The 20,014-nt window shown below is 40.3% G+C and overlaps 1 protein-coding gene across 5 annotated transcripts in view; it reads right to left on the reverse strand.

Moving 5' to 3' along the window:
- Rgs7 (regulator of G protein signaling 7) overlaps positions 1–20,014 on the reverse strand; it is a 403,213-nt gene that overhangs the window by 12,374 nt on the left and 370,825 nt on the right. For 3 of the 5 annotated variants that reach the window (XM_085843207.1, XM_021156734.3, XM_085843208.1), the window contains 4 exons: positions 19,824–19,949; positions 8,136–8,322; positions 6,992–7,081; positions 4,815–4,895 (listed from right to left, as the gene is read on the reverse strand). In XM_085843207.1, the coding sequence (XP_085699333.1) occupies positions 4,821–4,895; positions 6,992–7,081; positions 8,136–8,322; positions 19,824–19,949 (478 nt within the window). In that variant the 3' untranslated portion in view covers positions 4,815–4,820. The remainder of the gene's footprint in view (positions 1–4,814; positions 4,896–6,991; positions 7,082–8,135; positions 8,323–19,823; positions 19,950–20,014) is intronic. The other 2 variants (XM_021156749.2, XM_021156741.2) reach the window with 1 other exon arrangement.

Genomic DNA, 20,014 nt, shown 5'->3' on the forward strand with positions numbered 1-20,014 from the left:
TCTAATCTGCTTCTAAGCTGCCATGGGTGTTTGCCTCATTAGGATGGATGTTCATGTAAATCAAGGATTTGACAGGTTTCCTGGAGACTTTCTTGCTAGAATTATACTCTATAAGAGAACCTTTGAATGCTCTCTGTTTTCTCCCTGTTTCACTGTAGTAGAAAATGATACCATAACAGAGGACACCAAGGATAAGTAAGCTAATCTATAATTTAAGAAGTGTTTCTGTGGTGCTGAGTGTGGAGCTCAGAACCTCACATATGCCAAGCAAAACCCTGATTACCAAGCTATATCTCCAAGGTATTCTATTTTAAAAAGCATGCGGGGTAGCACATAACCCAGAGACTCAATACATGTTGGTAAATGTTCGAGAGACTAGTATAATGGTTCATACAGCAGCAGTATGAGAGTGACAGAGATGAGGATGCTAGATTCCCAAGTCAGCTTTCCTGTCTGTTATTTATAATGGAAAGACTATTTCTTTCTTGGCACTTCAGAGAACTTCCCACAGCTCAGCTGCTCTATGGTGATGAGAAGCTCAAACAGCCAAGTCTCAACCAGGAGTGCTCCATCCTAAATAGAAGGCAGTCAGGGATGGGCAGGAACGGGAAGTGTACACACAGAGTTCACAACACTACTCAGGACCTCACTCTCCAGCATAACAGAACCGTGTTCCCCAAATGTTTACACTCGGGGAAGATTATACAAAATAATTTTTACACTTAATAAGAGCAAGTTAAAAGTCATTTGTTCAAAGGCTGGTGCCTTAGAAAACAAGGCAAGGCCAGCAGAAAGCGCCTGTATAGTTACCAGCAACTGGGGAACCAGTTGGCAGGGGTGGTCTTCTGTCATTAAACTATAGCACAAGTGGCTTTGGGAAACAGGTAAACATGAAGTCTATTCCTACCACCCAGAATATAACTGATGTTCGATCTTGTGTTAGGAAAAATATGAGACTGAGACATGAGATTGAGCAAGTGAGAAAGAATGTTTCCTTATACAGCTATATTACAATTAAATAATAAGTTAAAATTTAAATGGCTATATTAAGAGAAGAAAATCCACATTTAACTTGAAGGATATTTATCATATTTTGATCTTTAATAGGAAAAACAAATAAGGAAAGAACTGATTGAGGGTAGTAAGGTTTATAGATGGAGAAGCTGAGGTCGTCTAGCAGTTAAAAAGATTTCTAAAACACATAAGGCAAGACACAGAATGAGATTTTGTGCTGAAGTGAATAAGCACGACAACGTCCAAGGCTGAAGAACATTTTACCACTAACACAGATTCTGCATAAAGCTAGATAGAGAAGTTCATTCACAACTGAGTGTAGTGGTGAACCCCTGAGGTCCTGTCACTCAGGAGGTAAAGGCAGGAGAGTATAGAGTTCAGGACAAACCTGACCTATGGAGGGAAATCCTCTTTCAAAACCTAACAAAGAAAACAAATGTACTCACTTTACTAAAAAGAATATTCAAGAATAACTAAGTTTTAAGTCTTTGTCATTGTTTAATGCTTTATACTTATATTTTATCCTGTCACATTTAGACTACTGAGCTATACTGTTAATGCAGAGCCCAGTCAATCTAGCCCCCTGTGAAAGCTGTCTCATAAAGTGGAAACTGGGCTGGTATAGCATTAGCCAGTATGTGTGAGGCTCAGGGTTGGTTCCCTAACATCACAACCCCAAATAAAAATCCATCACTGCTCCTAACAATGCATTAGAGTCTCCAGAAGGCAATGACAAAGCTTGGTGCTTCAATTTATAATAAGTAGGCCAGAGCAGAGGGCACAGTGTGACTCAGAAGACCTTTGCAGCTTTTCTACTGATTCTTTAAAAGACTCTAAAGATGACCACCTTCATTGGAATGAATGTTTGTTCATTGGAATGGAACAAAACTATTTCCAAAAGGAGGTTTGCTTTGTGAGTTCCTGGGAACTCATCACTAGCATTCCATTGTAGTCGTTTCTAACTCCCTACTTTTCTAACTCAAAGCCAAGTTGATCCAATTTCATCTTCACACAAGCAACAGGGAGATGAGTCATGGGTACTTGACTTATGAACCTTGACAGATGGCCTTGCTGATCAACCCTCATGTACGCTTTTCACCTTATGTCCTCTCTGTTCTTCTCAGAGGCTTCTGTTGTAAACAGGCATTAATGGCAGCTTAACAGATGAAGAAACGGTGATGGTCAGGGAAGGTAACAACTTTACACTCAGTAAAACACAGGAGAGGAGAGTAAAGCCAACTTAGTATGAATGACACTGGAGGGCAGGCATGGACACACCGACCTTTGAGAGATGAAGGCGAAGGGATTTCTCTAATGGTAAGAAAACTACAGAAACAAAGAGCATGCCACAAGAAATTAGGTTCTTTATTTCCTTTCCCTTGAGACAACAATCCATTGTGAAGGCAATGTGTAAATGCGAGTGATACTCCTTCACCTATTAGGGGAATTAGTGGAAAGAACAGAGTGGTCTATTAAGAACAATAGGTTTAAAGTAAGCAAATTCTGCTTCCAAACTTAGCTCCAAGGCTCAGCAATGAGTGAGTGATATCAGGAAGAGGCCTTACGGGGAAAGTAAGATAACATCTCTCCAGAGGTACCCTGGGATTATTGAGCATATAGACAAAACCATATGAGGGGAAAGAGATACCCTTGGAATGCTGAAGCTACAATGCAAGACTAGCTGCTGCTGTAAGGGTGTTCCTCTAGTGTGCTGGTGGGGCTCAAAGGTAGCTCAGACAATAGTGATGCTCCCTTAGTTTTAGGAAAATGCTGGCTACAAAAACATTGATTCTGGGCTGAGAAAAAAAACAGAGTGATACTGTTCTTATCATACAGGTTGTAAATGTGCCATAAGGAAACACTAAACTAAATGAAGATAAATGCCCTAAGATCAGCATTGACCAATACTGGACCTGAGTTGGAAAGAAGGCTGCGACAGGGTGGCAGACAGAAATTAAGGTTTTGGTCACAGCTAGCTATAATTTTGGGAAAATTATATTCCTTGAAGATGCACTTCCCCATTATTTTTTTTCACCTATAAGATAGGTGAATAAATATGCACAATAACTCCCACTTTGCAGGGTTAGATAAGTTTATAGAACATAATGTGCCCAGTGCAAAACCTGTTGCATGGCAGGTATTCAATAATGGGCACTGTCATCTCGTTTCCCACAAGTTCACAGTGAGCTCTGTTGATGTGTGACTTCTCTGCTCCATTTCTGCCTTTGATACTATCCACCATGTAGCCCCCTGCACCTAGGAACTCATTTAAATGCGTATGCAAAACTCTACCTTTCTCCTACTGTCTTTATCTTAAAAATCACATCTCTTATCCTTTTATTTGTATTGAAAATTGTTTCATCAATCCTATAATGGTCTCTTGTAAAACTTATTATGTCAACACTTATGATTTTCAGTGTAGCTGCTGAACCTGAGCTCGCTCTGTACATTCGGGGAGCTTTTCATATTTCCTTAATGATTTCTTCACAGTAACCCCAAAACAGAATCTTCAATAGAAATTCCATATTTTATTTTCTCCAATGGAAGGTGATTAATACTATCTGAGGGATATTTAAAAGTAATTAGTATGGTTTGAGTGTATGTGTGTGTATGATGTGTGTGTGTGTGTGAGAGAGAGAGAGACAGAGACAGAGAGAGACACACACAGAGAGAGAGAGAGACAGAGAGAAAGAGAGTTTAACTTTTGTCTTCAGCCTTTCTGGCCCCCCTCTCCTTCCATTTTATAGAGGGTTTGGCACTTCTTGACTACTGAAGTCTTATAACAGTTAATGTTATTCCTTCACAGAGTCCTCTAACTACACAGAATCCCATCTCTTTCCTAGCACCAAGAAGAAGGAATTCATCTTTCTCCTTTCATACTGACATCTTGTTTAACCAGTAGGCACCTTTGAGCCAAACTCTTTCCTTCCACAGATTCCTGGGATGAAGTACTGTGTTTGCATCTTAGCTAGTAACTGTACGATTTTTTGGTTGAAGAGGGAGCAAATGGATCAAGGCCAGCTTCCCTTTGTTCTTTATTGATTTTTTTTAAGGTGCTCTGTGTGGACCATGTAATACTATTTCAGCAGAGTAGAAGTGGGTCAGCTATGGATTGGAGCTGGAGAGAAAATGTTTTACGTCTCCCTTCTGCCTACTCCAAGTCACATTACTATTTTAAATTTGAACGGAAATTTCCACTGTGACTTTAAAAAAACAATATGATTTCCACACTATAGTAGAGAAGGATTAATTTGAAATAGTTCTTTAGCAGTACACAGAGTACCGTATGATATATTGTGGCTTCTTTTCCTAATAAAAATCTTAGAGAGATATTTTGACATTGTCTTTCTCCATTGTGACTTATGCGATATTTTAAGAAGTTAACTCTACATTCAAGGACAGAGATCCCAACAGAACTAGCCAAAAGTTTGTGAAATTTAGTGTGATTAAATTATCGGAATCTTTTATTCTCTACCCTTTTAATTGATGCAATCACATTGACCGTTCAAAGTCTACATAGCTGTTTAAAGTCTTTCACATACTCTGTGCAGCCCACAGCAGCTGTAAAGTGGACTGGTATTTCCCACTGCGTGGTGAACCTTTGAAGGAAACTGAAAACAAACATTAAGTTTGTTGACCTCAGGTTGCTTATATCTCAGCACACATAACTCCACTTAAGTTGACCATCACAACAAAAGCCACAGCACACCCACATACACACACAAAGAGCAGCATGGAGCTAACCACACGACTCCACAGATGATGCAGACAAACTTGAGTAGAAACCAAGATTCTTCTACCTCTTTTCATAACAGGTTAGTGCTGGCCCTCAGTGTTGGTGTACAGTTTTTATGGCATGGGAAAATAGGGAGGTTTCTGCCCTATAAAAATAAATGTGTTGAAGTCTTTAGTTTGAGCTTACACAAGGTCAGAAAGTTCCAAAGGTACTGGCACAGTACAAAAAGAAAATCAAAAATAAATAAAATAAAAAATAACAAGAGAACCCAACAAACAAATATATATCACCAAAACACATGGCGAGAGGCTACAAACATTCTGGAAGGAAAGTTACTGGTTTCTTAGATTAATGTGACAATTTCCAACACCTTTGAAGAAAATAGAGAATAAAAGCCAGTGGGTCCTTTTAAAGGTAGGGAGCTGAGCTCCTACCATAATCACTTGGCTTTGAAATGCTCATTTGTTCATTTTCTCCTTTCAAAGGCTGAAAGCACAGAACTTTCATTGTCTTAATCTTTTCAACATAACGAAGAGTTGAGGTAAGAGCAAAAATTGCATGCAGCTATTGTTAATAAGGAAAAGGATACATGGAACACAGACACAAAGAGGAACGTATTCCTTCATTGTCTACACCATGTTATGCACTTCTTTCCAAACCTTAGTTCAGCTCATGCGGTTGTTCCTGCATGGCAGCTGTATTTCTACTCTCTAAAGGGTTGGGGAGAAAGATAAGTAGGCAGCAAGATTATGGGTTTCAATAGAGACAATACGTTTGGTGTCAAAGAATACAGGGTGGGCAATGGGACTAAAATGGGGAAATTTTCATTGAAGATAACAACTTGTAATTCCTCAAAAAAGTAAAACTTACCACATTCTGTGCAAATTTCTCAAGAGATGTTCTGCGATCCATTGAGTTTCCAGACTTAAACGTATGGGAGAAGTGAAGGGAGGAGGGTGAAGGGAAACAAAGGGAATTAAAAAAAAAAGGCAAGAAAAATGGAACAGAAAAAGACAGGATGGTAAGCACACATAGGAAACCCAGGCCCACATGGCAAAGGGATTTCCACTGAATCCAAGTTGTTTGTCTATGAGTGATTTTTTTCATTAAAAAAAAAAAAAGCCCATACACTTGAGCAAACAAAACGGTGTAATTTAAAGCAAAATCAAGTTAAGCAGAAATGTGGTAGATGTGACAAGCTTTTATGCTGGCACTTGCAAAGCCTAAACAGCTGCAAATCTAGAAGGGCTTCTTTAGACTTGATTCCTATTATTTTCAGAAGGCTGGATTTCTGTTGATATAATTGATTTGATAATGAATTATATCAGGTAATGAATTGGCTACAGGATAGATCTTGCTCAAAGGATGGAAATCTCACTTGATCTCTTATGAAATCTCACTTGATCTCTTATGAAATCCTGTAGCTTTGATGAGTGAGCACTTGACATTTGGCTGTCACAGTGAGCAATAGTGCCACTTAGAACTATTTTGATTTATAAAGGCAATGGTCTATGAAAAAAATAATCATCACTCTAATGATGATAGAACTGTAGCTTAATCTCAGAAACTTAAGAATATATGTTGTGTTAACATTAAAAAACAATGAATGATGTTGATTTTTCTCTACAGATTTTCTATTTACTGTTACACTGGTCATATAAGAGATTTATGGACAGTGAGACTGATTATAAGATTAATTCATTAGTGAAGTCTACTGCAACTCTTCCCAAATGTGCTCACCTACCATCTTTGTTTGAAATATGTCATCAAGATACTAAGTAAATTGGATATAAGTCAAATGAAAATATTTATTTGCCAATATGATTACACCTCATTGGTAATCCTTGAAAAAAGTAATTTTATGTTTTGCTATAAACATAAATGCTAGGTTTGTAAGTAAACAAAATCGGCTTCAAGTATTAGCACCCTATTCTTTTATACTAGAGTTTTTCATTTCCTTTTACTAAAAATGCTCAGGATTAACATTAAACATGAGAACAGCATCTAATAGCCTTTGTAAAACATGAACAACTGGAAAAACAAATGAAAAATAATACACAGAGCAAAACGTAAACAGAAATAAAGCCAACTTAAATGGCCCCTGGAGAAGGATGGGTTTGGGAAAAGGTCTCAGAGAATGCATACTTACCATTTGACTGAAACCCTGGCCCAGCAGACGTATTTAGTCTGGTTAATTACAACTAGGAACTGAGGTCAACAGAGGTCACAAACAACCAGTACCTTTCTCTTTGCCTGTAGAAGTTCCTGGTAGGCACTAGATCTTATAAAGCGGGGGTATGAGTCACTCTTCATCAGCTTGTAAATATGCTCCTGAAAAGAGACAATGTGTGAGGGGCTCCTCTACCAGATTAATGGAGGAATGAAACCCTACAATGAGAACGCTCAGGTGGCTGGAGAACAAATGCGGAAGTAGCTTAATATAGCAGCCGTGATTCTGGTAAGAGCATCTATGTGTACAGGACATTTTGGATCTTTCAGTCCATTATTTCTTTCCCAGAGCAATGTTTACATTGGGCTAGGAGCTACTGAGGAGGAAGTAAAACAAAAAACATATGTGGTTATTTTCAAAATGGAATTTCATCAAGGGGACATTTGAAATAACTTCAAATCAATGTGACAGTTTATGTGAAACATTTGAGACTAGAAATAAGTCTGCTTTCTTGAAAAATGACTCCAAGCCCAAAGTGTAACATTGGCTCTACATCTTCTGGGAGAATTGCTCTTGGGAACAATTCTATGATAATTCATCTTCCATGCCTACTTTGACTCAGGTCTCATGCATGAAATTAGTTGTTGGGTTAGTGTAAGTGGCAAACCTCCAACCCCTCTCCCTTTTATTTTTCTTGTATGTGTCATGTTTGTCATCTGTTCCTAAAATGTCCGTAGATTTTTTTTTCTCCCTCTTCCTTACCCTTTGGGCTGAGAGCATGCCTCATGCCTTCCAGATACTCAATCTACAGATGAGCTACACCCTACCCTCTCTTGTCTGATGGATGCTGATGGACAAAGAAGTCAAGCCAAGAGAAGAACACATTCATTTAACTCAAACGCAATCTAACTCTGGCAGTTTCTGCTCTGGCAGTTTAGGTAAACTTACATATTCCTCTGTCTTCCAAGTCTAATGAAACATCAGTTAGTTGTACGATGTGAGAGTAACCTGAATGGCCCATCTGATTTCTCACACACAAACACTAAATTTATATTTTAAAAAATTCCTAGGGTCTTAAAAGATGACTTACTTTGAAATGTCTTTGTTTTCTCCTCAGTCAGTGAAACTTATTTTATGTCCTGTTACATGAATTTTAAACACTTCAGAGTACGGTTGGCCTTGTGGCGGCTCTGAGAGCTTAGATCATGTACTGACCTGAGCATCTTCAAATGTGTATCGTCCTGGTTCCTTCACATTCTGTGTGGTCTTGTCATAACTCTTAGAATCCAAGTTAATGGCACTGGGGGCCCCAGGAGCCAGAAATTCTTGCCATATTTCCTGCACTCTCGAGGGGACCTCTCGGATAGGTCTTCTCTTCAGGTCCTCCACTGCCAACCAGAACCTGTAAAACACCACAGCACCTGAGTGCTCTGACGTTGCCCCTGGACATTCTTGCTATGTTCACTCACTGCATTAGCAAGCTCACTTTCTCTTGAGATTCCAATATGAGGCCCTCACTAGGTTTCTTTTTCCTCAATAGTCATATTCAAAGACATACAAGTTCTTTTTCAATTGTTTTATTGTTTACTATTTAAATATAGTGTTTCATGTACTCCAGGCTGGTCTTGAACTTCTTATGTTGCTAGAGATGACCTTGAACTCTTGATTTTCATGCTTCTTCCTCCCCAGGATTCAAAAATCCTTTCGTAGAAAAGATTGAAAATCACTGGTATTCACTGGCTTTTATTAAAACCAGATGTGCTAGCACCCTGATCCTGTCTAGTCTCAATTTCACTGAAGCAACACAGGAAGGGCTTTCTGCAAGCAGAGCATTAACAAAGAAAACCACCCACACTGAGACAGCTGCAATGAATGCTAGGAGGAACACTGGGGTTTCTGTTGGTAGTGTACATGAGACAGTCTGAGAATGCTGAACCAAGAAGCGTCCTGATGCAGTGGTATACAGATGGAAAAATGGGGTCCAGGGGAAGTGCTTCTACCTGTGCTGACATCAGAAATTAAATGGACCTGGAAATCAGGAAGGGTAAAGAAGGCAGTCGTTGAGGTGCTAATGTGAGCACATACAGGCATATGTATGCAGTTACTATTTGTGATCACTATAACCCCCCAGTAATGTCATGTACTCCCCACTTTAGAGAACAGGGAATTAAAGATTAGATGGTTTATTGAAGGTTGGCTCTGTAGGTCTGGAGGAGGTGGCATTCTCACAACCCCTCCTTCCCACTGGTTCCCTAGCAACAGCATCACCTTCTGTATTCTCATCACTATCATTGGCACAACTGGCTTACCTTAGTAAAATGGAGGGGGTATTAGTTTTAATCTCACTCTTCTCTTAATAGCAGCTGGATTCTAAGAGTGCCCTGACATCCCTGCATCTCTATTTCCTCATCAGTATAATGGCATTAAAAAGCCCATATCCAAGCCCATAACCTAGTTCCATAGAGAACTAGTGACTAGTTCAGTGATGTAGGTTACATAAATAACATCTCAAAGTGCCTGACACAACTTTATGTGCTTAATGATAAAATTCATGCATTACCATATTGATTTCACAAAAAGTTGGCAACAGAAGACAGAGGGTGTGTTTGAAGAGCAAGTAGAGGTGGATAACCAGTATCTCTTCACTTCTCCCATCGTGATGAGTAAAGGGAGGAACATGGCCCCTCAACAGTAGATCCTCTAGAGCTCAGACTCTAGAGACTCCTGCTGCTTGGATAAAGATGTCCTGAGACCTATTGAACTGCAACTTACAGTCTTGCTTGCTGTCTGAATCATGGTGTCTTTGTTGTGGGACACAGATATTTATGTGGAAGCCAGGGTATGGTCAGGACTTGGGGAAAGATGGAAAGATGAGCAGTAGATTTATACTGGTTCATAGGAAACATGCATGCCACTTCATGCACTGTGACCTTGCACAAAATGCCAACCTAATTCACACATGTCCTGATTATCTATGAAATAAAGTACAGATATTTACATTGTATATTTTTATTACTAGATTCATATCTGTCAGAAATAATGAAAGCCAAATACTATAGTATACTAAAAGAAGTATACATAAAACAGAGTATACATTGGGAATTCAAAATGCTTTCCACAGCTGTGTCTTTCTATCAATTATCTACAGTTAATAAAGAACATGATGGGCATATAACAGACAACTCTCGGAATACATATACATATGTATATACATATGTAAGACATGTTTAATATTTATGTGTGCATGTTTCTGTATATGCTATCCACCTTATTTTTATATTTTTTATTATCAGTGTGTATATGTGTATGTGTGGTGTAGGTGTGTGTGTGGTGTGTTTGTGTGGTTTTTATGTGTGTGTGTATGAGGTGTGTATACGATGTGTGTATGGTGTATATGTGTGTGGTGTGTTTGTGTGTAAGTGTGGTATTGTGTCTGTGTGGTTTATGGGTGTGTGTAAGTGTAGTGTTGTGTCTGTGTGGTGTATGTGTGTGTGTATGTGTGGTGTGTTGTATCTGTGTGTATTTTGTGTTTATGTGCAAGTATGTGTATCATGTGTTAATATGAATGTGTTATGGCCATTGGTCCTTTTCTTTGTGGGTCTCAGGGATTAAACTGCCAGGCTTACAAAAGAATCATTTTTACTTTTTTTTTTTTTTTTTTTTTTTTTTTTTTTATTTTTTTATTTTTTATTTTTTAATATTTTTATTACATAATTTCCTCAATTACATTTCCAATACTATCCCAAAAGTCCCCCATAGCGCCCCCCACTTCCCTACCCACCCATTCCCATTCTTTTGGCCCTGGCATTCCCCTATATTGGGGCATATAAAGTTTGCAAGTCCAATGGGCCTCTCTTTCCATTGATGGCCGACTAGGCCATCTTTCGATACATATGCAGCTAGAGACAAGAGCTCCAGGGTTCCGGTTAGTACATCATGTTGTTCCAACAATAGGGTTGCAGATCCCTTTAGCTCCTTGGGTACTTTCTCTAGCTTCTCCATTGGGAGCCCTGTGATACATCCAATAGCTGACTGTGAACATCCACTCCTGTGTTTGCTAGGCCCCGGCATCGTCTCACAAGAGACAGCTATATTTGGGTCCTTTCAGCAAGATCTTGCTAGTGTATGCAATGGTGTCAGCGTTTAGAAGCTGATTATGGGACGGATCCCTGGATACAGCAGTCTCTAAATGGTCCATCCTTTCATCACAGCTACGAACTTTGTCTCTGTAGCTCCTTCCCTGGGTGTTTTGTTCCCAATTCTAAGAAGGTGCACAGTGTCCACACTTTGGTCTTCATTCTTCTTGAGTTTCATGCGTTTATCAAATTGTATCTTATATCTTGGGTATCCTAAGTTTTGGGCTAATATCCACTTATCAATGAATACATATTGTGTGAGTTCTTTTGTGATTGTGTTACTTCACTCAAGATGATGCCCTCCAGGTCCATCCATTTGGCTAGGAATTTCATAAATTCATTCTTTTTAATAGCTGAGTAGTACTCCATTGTGTAAATGTACCATAATTTCTGTATCCATTCCTCTGTTGAGGGACATCTGGGTTCTTTCCAGCTTCTGGCTATTATAAATAGGGCTGCTATGAACATAGTGGAGCATGTGTCCTTTTTACCGGTTGGGACATCTTCTGGATATATGCCCAGGAGAGGTATTGCTGGATCCTCCGGTAGTACTATGTCCAATTTTCTGAGGAACCGCCAGACTGATTTCCAGAGTGGTTGTACAAGCTTGCAATCCCACCAACAATGGAGGAGTGTTCCTCTTTCTCCACATCCTCGCCAGCATCTGCTGTCACCTGAATTTTTGATCTTAGCCATTCTGACTGGTGTGAGGTGGAATCTCAGGGTTGTTTTGATTTGCATTTCCCTGATGATTAAGGATGTTGAACATTTTTTCAGGTGCTTCTCTGCCATTCGGTATTCCTCAGGTGAGAATTCTTTGTTCAGTTCTGCGCCCCATTTTTTAATGGGGTTATTTGACTTTCTGGAGTCCACCTTCTTGAGTTCTTTATATATATTGGATATTAGTCCCTTATCTGATTTAGGATAGGTGAAGATCCTTTCCCAATCTGTTGGTGGTTTTTTTGTCTTATTGATGGTGTCTTTAGCCTTGCAGAAGCTTTGTAGTTTCATGAGGTCCCACTTGTCAATTCTCGATCTTACAGCACAAGCCATTACTGTTCTATTCAGGAATTTTTCCCCTGTGCCCATATCTTCAAGGCTTTTCCCCACTTTCTCCTCTATAAGTTTCAGTGTCTCTGGTTTTATGTGAAGTTCCTTGATCCACTTAGACTTGACCTTAGTACAAGGAGATAGGAATGGATCGATTCGCATTCTTCTACATGTTAACAACCAGTTGTGCCAGCACCATTTGTTGAAAATGCTGTCTTTCTTCCACTGGATGTTTTTAGCTCCCTTGTCGAAGATCAAGTGACCATAGGTGTGTGGGTTCATTTCTGGGTCTTCAATTCTATTCCATTGGTCTATTTGTCTGTCACTATACCAGTACCATGCAGTTTTTATCACAATTGCTCTGTAGTAGAGCTTTAGGTCCGGCATGGTGATTCCACCAGAGGTTCTTTTATCCTTGAGAAGAGTTTTTGCTATCCTAGGTTTTTTGTTATTCCAGATGAATTTGCAGATTGCACTTTCTAATTCGTTGAAGAATTGATTTGGGATTTTGATGGGGATTGCATTGAATCTGTAGATTGCTTTTGGCAAGATAGCCATTTTTACAATGTTGATCCTGCCAATCCATGAGCATGGGAGATCTTTCCATCTTCTGAGATCTTCTATAATTTCTTTCTTCAGAGACTTGAAGTTTTTATTATACAGATCTTTCACTTCCTTAGTTAGAGTCACGCCAAGATATTTTATATTATTTGTGACTATTGAGAAGGGTGTTGTTTCCCTAATTTCTTTCTCAGCCTGTTTATTCTTTGTGTAGAGAAAGGCCATTGATTTGTTTGAGTTAATTTTATATCCAGCTACTTCACCGAAGCTGTTTATCAGGCTTAGGAGTTCTCTGGTGGAATTTTTAGGGTCACTTATATATACTATCATATCATCTGCAAACAGTGATATTTTGACTTCCTCTTTTCCAATTTGTATCCCTTTGATCTCCTTTTGTTGTCGAATTGCTCTGGCTAGGACTTCAAGTACAATGTTGAATAGGTATGGAGAAAGTGGACAGCCTTGTCTAGTCCCTGATTTTAGAGGGATTGCTTCAAGCTTCTCACCATTTACTTTGATGTTGGCTACTGGTTTGCTGTAGATTGCTTTTATCATGTTTAGGTATGGGCCTTGAATTCCTGATCTTTCCAAGACTTTTATCATGAATGGGTGTTGGATCTTGTCAAATGCTTTTTCCGCATCTAAGGAGATGACCATGTGGTTTTTATCTTTGAGTTTGTTTATATACTGGATTACGTTGATGGATTTCCGTATATTGAACCATCCCTGCATCCCTGGGATGAAACCTACTTGGTCAGGATGGATGATTGTTTTGATGTGTTCTTGGATTCGGTTAGCAAGAACTTTATTGAGGATTTTTGCATCAATATTCATAAGGGATATTGGTCTGAAATTTTCTATCTTTGTTGGGTCTTTTTGTGGTTTAGGTATCAGAGTAATTGTGGCTTCATAGAATGAGTTGGGTAGAGTACCTTCTGTTTCTATTTTGTGGAATAGTTTGTGAAGAACTGGGATTAGATCTTCTTTGAAGGTCTGATAGAACTCTGCACTAAACCCATCTGGTCCTGGGCTTTTTTTAGTTGGGAGACTATTAATGACTGCTTCTATTTCTTTGGGGGATATAGGGCTGTTTAGATCATTAACCTGATCTTGATTCAACTTTGGTACCTGGTATCTGTCTAGGAACTTGTCCATTTCATCCAGGTTCTCCAGTTTTGTTGAGTATAGCCTTTGGTAGAAGGATCTGATGGTGTTTTGGATGTCTTCAGGATCTGTTGTTATGTCTCCTTTTTCATTTCTGATTTTGTTAATTAGGATGCTTTCCCTGTGCCCTCTAGTGAGTCTGGCTAAGGGTTTATCTATCTTGTTGATTTTCTCAAAGAACCAGCTCCTTGATTGGTTGATTCTTTGAATAGTTTTTCTTGTTTCCACTTGGTTGATTTCACCCCTGAGTTTGATTATTTCCTGCCGTCTATTCCTCTTGGGTGAATTTGCTTCCTTTTGTTCTAGTGCTTTTAGGTGTGTTGTCAAGCTGCTAATGTGTGCTCTCTCTAGTTTCCTTTTGGAGGCACTCAGAGCTATGAGTTTTCCTCTTAAAAATGCTTTCATTGCGTCCCATAAGTTTGGGTATGTTGTGGCTTCATTTTCATTGAACTCTAAAAAGTCCTTAATTTCTTTCTTTATTCCTTCCTTGACCAAGGTATCATTGAGAAGAGTGTTGTTCAGTTTCCACGTGAAGGTTGGCTTTCTATTATTTATTTTGTTATTGAAGATCAGCCTTAGTCCATGGTGATCTGATAGGATGCATGGGACAATTTCAATATTTTTATATCTGTTGAGGCCTGTTTTGTGACCAATTATGTGGTCAATTTTGGAGAAGGTACCATGAGGTGCTGAGAAGAAGGTATATCCTTTTGTTTTAGGATAGAATGTTCTGTAGATATCTGCCAGATCCATTTGATTCATAATTTCTCTTAGTTTCACTGTGTCCCTGTTTAGTTTCTGTTTCCATGATCTGTCCATTGGTGAAAGTGGTGTGTTGAAGTCTCCCACTATTATTGTATGAGGTGCAATGTGTGCTTTGAGATTTACTAAAGTTTCTTTAATGAATGTGGCTGCCTTTGTATTTGGAGCATAGATATTCAGGATTGATAGTTCCTCTTGGAGGATTTTACCTTTGATGAGTATGAAGTGTCCCTCCCTGTCTTTTTTAATGACTTTCGGTTGGAAGTCAATCTTATCAGATATTAGAATGGCTACTCCAGCTTGTTTCTTCATGCCATTTGCTTGGAGAATTGTTTTCCAGCCTTTCATTCTGAGGTAGTGTCTATCCTTTTCTCTGAGATGAGTTTCCTGTAAGCAGCAAAATGTTGGGTCTTGTTTGTGTAGCCAGTTTGTTAGTCTATGTCTTTTTATCGGGGAGTTGAGTCCATTGATATTAAGAGATATTAAGGAAAAGAAATTGGTGTTTCCTGTTATTTTTGATGTTAAAGTTGGCATTTTGTTCTTGTGGCTGTCTTCTTTTAGGTTTGTTGAGGGATTACCTTCTTGTTGTTTCTAGGGCGTGGTTCCTGTCCTTGTATTGGTTTTTTTCTGTTATTATCCTTTGAAGGGCTGGATTCGTGGAGAGATAATGTGTGAATTTGGTTTTGTCGTGGAATACTTTGGTTTCTCCATCTATGTTAATTGAGAGTTTGGCTGGGTATAGTAGCCTGGGCTGGAATTTGTGTTCTTTTAGTGTCTGTATAACATCTGTCCAGGATCTTCTGGCTTTCATAGTCTCTGGTGAAAAATCTGGTGTAATTCTGATAGGCTTGCCTTTATATGTTACTTGGCCTTTTTCTCTTACTGCTTTTAGTATTCTATCTTTATTTAGAGCATTTGTTGCTCTGATTATTATGTGTCGGGAGGTATTTCTTTTCTGATCCAGTCTATTTGGAGTTCTGTAGGCTTCTTGTATGTTCATGGGCATCTCTTTCTTTAGATTTGGGAAGTTTTCTTCTATAATTTTGTTGAAGATGTTTGCTGGTCCTTTGAGTTGAAAATCTTCATTCTCATCCACTCCTATTATCCGTAGGTTTGGTCTTCTCATTATGTCCTGTATTTCTTGGATGTTTTGAGTTAGGATCTTTTTGCATTTTCCATTTTCCTTAATTGTTGTGCCGATGTTCTCTATGGAATCTTCTGCACCTGAGATTCTCTCTTCCATCTCTTGTATTCTGTTGCTGATGCTTGCATCTATGGTTCCAGATTTCTTTCCTAGGGTTTCTATCTCCAGTGTTGCCTCATTTTGGGTTTTCTTTATTGTGTCTACTTCCCTTTTTAGGTCTAGTATGGTTTTGTTCATTTCCATCATCTGTTTGGATGTGTTTTCCTGTTTTTCTGTAAGGACTTCTACCTGTTTGATTATGTTATCATGTTTTTCTTTAAGGATTTGTAACTCTTTAGCAGTGTTCTCCTGCAATTCTTTAAGGGATTTTTGTGCTTCCTCTTTATTGTCTTCTTCCTTTTTAGCAGTGTTCTCCTGCATTTCTTTAAGTGTGTTATTAACGTCCTTCTTGAAGTCCTCTATCATCATCAGGAGATATGCTTTTAAATCCGTGTCTAGCTTTTCCGGTGTGTTGGGGTGCCCTGGACTGGGTGAAGTGGGGGTGCTGGGTTCTGATGATGGTGAGTGGTCTTGGTTTCTGTTAGTAAGATTATTACGTTTACCTTTCGCCATCTGGTAATCTCTGGGGTTAGTTGTTATCGTTGTCACTATTTAAAGATTGGAGCAGAAGCTGTGTTCCACTCACCAGCAGTCCCAAAATCCTGCGGCGGGGGTCGTGGGTAGCTGGCGGGTGTCAGGCAACCCTGCGCTCCCGCTACCCTGGCGCTGATCCGGCCGGGTGAGGCCTGTGGCCCTACTCAGGCTGGTTTCTGCTTCCCTAACTAATGCAGTCTCAGGTCCCGCGCAATTGGATTGGAGCAGAAGCTGTGCTCCCCTCACCAGAAGTCTTAAGATCCTGTGGCGGGTGTTGTGGGCAGTTGGCGAGTGTCAGCAGACCCTGCGCCCCAGCTGCTCAGGTGCTTTTCTGACCGGAAGAGGCTTGTGGCCCTGTGTGGGCCGGATTTCTCTCTCCCCAACCAGAGCAGTCTCAGGTCCCGCGTGATTGGACTGGAGCAGAAGCTGTGTTCCACTCACCAGCAGTCCCAAAATCCTGCGGCGGGGGTCGTGGGTAGCTGGCGGGTGTCAGGCAACCCTGCGCTCCCGCTACCCTGGCGCTGATCCGGCCGGGTGAGGCCTGTGGCCCTACTCAGGCCGGTTTCTGCTTCCCTAACTAATGCAGTCTCAGGTCCCGCGCAATTGGATTGGAGCAGAAGCTCTGTTCCACTCACCAGCAGTCCCAAAATCCTGCGGCGGGGGTCGTGGGTAGCTGGCGGGTGTCAGGCAACCCTGCGCTCCCGCTACCCCGGCGCTGATCCAGCCGGATGAGGCCTGTGGTCCTACTCAGGCCGGTTTCTGCTTCCCTAACTAATGCAGTCTCAGGTCCCGCGCGATTGGATTGGAGCAGAAGCTGTGCTCCCCTCACCAGAAGTCTTAAGATCCTGTGGCGGGTGTTGTGGGCAGTTGGCGAGTGTCAGCAGACCCTGCGCCCCAGCTGCTCAGGTGCTTTTCTGACCGGAAGAGGGTTGTGGCCCTGTGTGGGCCGGATTTCTCTCTCCCCAACCAGAGCAGTCTCAGGTCCCGCGTGATTGGACTGGAGCAGAAGCTGTGTTCCACTCACCAGCAGTCCCAAAATCCTGCGGCGGGGGTCGTGGGTAGCTGGCGGGTGTCAGGCAACCCTGCGCTCCCGCTACCCTGGCGCTGATCCGGCCGGGTGAGGCCTGTGGCCCTACTCAGGCTGGTTTCTGCTTCCCTAACTAATGCAGTCTCAGGTCCCGCGCAATTGGATTGGAGCAGAAGCTGTGCTCCCCTCACCAGAAGTCTTAAGATCCTGTGGCGGGTGTTGTGGGCAGTTGGCGAGTGTCAGCAGACCCTGCGCCCCAGCTGCTCAGGTGCTTTTCTGACCGGAAGAGCTCATTTTTACTTTTTGAATTATATCAACAATCCAATGCAAGTACCAGGGGTTAAACCTAGGATCTCGCCCACACTATACTAGCCCTATGATTAAAATATGAACCATTACACTCAGATTTTTTAACATGGGCTCTGGGGATGAAACGTAGATCCTAATGCTTGTAGTTCAAGCACTTTACTAACCAAGCCATAGCCTCAGCCCTGATAGATGTATGTATAATTTTCCCTCAGAAATATTAGTATGCCCTAGGTTTAGCATTAGAACTAGCAAAGATGTAACAGAAATTAAAGATGTGGCAGTGACCTAGTTCCTTCCTGAGGCCCAGTATTCACAGGCTACTCTGCTTAGCATCTTTGCGCTTAGTTTTTGGCCCAGCTCTCATCTCGTCACCCACTCTCAGCCTGTGAACCATTTCTGCTCTGATGACAGCAGTGGCTCTGTGTTACAAATCCCTCTTTACTCTCTGCTCTAAAGACTCAGCATCAGCATCCCAGCCCACGGGACTAGTTGTGCTCTTATCTGCAAATACCACTCAACTGAAATTACGAGAACAGGGATGTTTTTATTTGGTTTGATGCTACTGGTAATATTTTTCTTCAAAAACAACAACAAAGCAAACAAGAAGAGGAAAAGGAGAAGGAGGAGGAATCGAAGGAAGAGGAAAGGAGGAAGAGGAAGAAGAAGGAGGGGGCGGAGAAGGAGAAGAAAGAGGAGAGAGGGGAAAGAGAGAGAGAGAGAGAGAGAGAGAGAGAGAGAGAGAGAGAGAGAGAGAGAGAGAAAGGAATACTCACCCTGCCATATAATCTATACTGAAATGTTCAAAATATTGTTTCTTTGAGTTATTTATAATGCATTCTTATACTTCATCATTGATGATGTAGGCTCAGTTTAGAAAAATTTCATTAGTAGCCACCCCCAAGTCCCCAGGACTCTCCAAACAACAAGAAAACACACACAAAAATCTAAGACAGACATAACCAAAATGAAAGGATTGCAGTTCTGACTGTGGTCCATCTGTCCAACTGTGAGACAGCTACAGCCTTTATGCCCATTTCTGATCCTCTCCTGAAGAAATGCAACAGTTCTTTGTCTAGCTTAGTTCCCATGAAAAGCAATAAATGCCAATAAGATGACAGAAAACATTGTTTATATTATCTTAAGCAGAGCTATGAACATTCACTGTAATGCATCATATTTTAGAAAGCTTTTTCTAGGTGCTCCTTGAGGTAGAAAATACTACAACAGATCAGAATGATGTCTAGGATTGGTGGGCGGCAAAACAAGTACCCTAGTCTCTTTCTTCTCCAGGTACAACTAGTCTCTACAGCTCTGCATTCAAAGGCACACAATAAAAAAACAAAAACAAAAATGCTTTTAGACTTTTGGTCTAAGATCTTTTACTGAGTTGTTCACTCTCATTCTTACTGAAAAAGTGAGATTAGAAGTTTATATTGATAAGTAGGTGCTGATGCTTAAAATAACTGTACAAATACTATTGTTTGTTGTTGTGATTCAACTCTCCTCAAAGACTCATGTCTTCATTATTATGTGGTGTATGTGCTATAGTACATGTGGTACTACACACACACACACACACACACACACACACACAAAATCTTACATGTATATGTGTAATACATATCTAATATTTGTGTGTGTATGCTCTCTGCTTCTAAGAATTCTCTCAGCCACATACTTCCCCTGCCCACTTCCATGACCTGAATTGCTCTGTTGTGCTTTTCCACCATGAAGGAATAAAATTTCCTGAAATTGTGAGCCAAAATATGCCTTTCCTCCTTTGTTTCTGTTGGGCGTTATGACATAAACACAGACTAATACAGACATTTTCTATTTTGTCAAAATATCAGTTTCAGAGTTCTAAATTATGGAGTCAAGTTTTAAAGTTCTAAATTTATATAGCCAACAAATTTAGAGGCAGTACAAAAATAAACAATGAAAAGAAAGATGATAATGCCAGATAGCTTTTGTCTTGCTAGTCTTTCTTCCATCTTTAAGTGGCAGAGATGAAATTTATTTACACCATTGTGATACTATGAGAGTGACAGGTGCCTTCCATCTAAAATAACTATATACAACAGTGTCTCTTTGGCTCACAATAACAAAACGTGACTTACCTTAAGTTCTCTGAGCTGAATTCTGATTCTAGAAACTTAAGGAACTGCTCTCTCCCAACTGGGTCTTTCAATGCCTCATCCATACCAAAACCCCATCGTTTTACCCTCTGTTGACTTGGTTCTTTGCTGTGAAAGAGGAAATAAGGTTAAATATATTCCTTGTATTATAATTGTCATTTTGTTGGGGATGG

The sequence above is a fragment of the Mus caroli genome, unplaced genomic scaffold (genome assembly GCF_978045245.1).
Source record: "Mus caroli unplaced genomic scaffold, Mus_caroli_1 scaffold_1, whole genome shotgun sequence".
Lineage (NCBI taxonomy): Eukaryota > Metazoa > Chordata > Mammalia > Rodentia > Muridae > Mus > Mus caroli.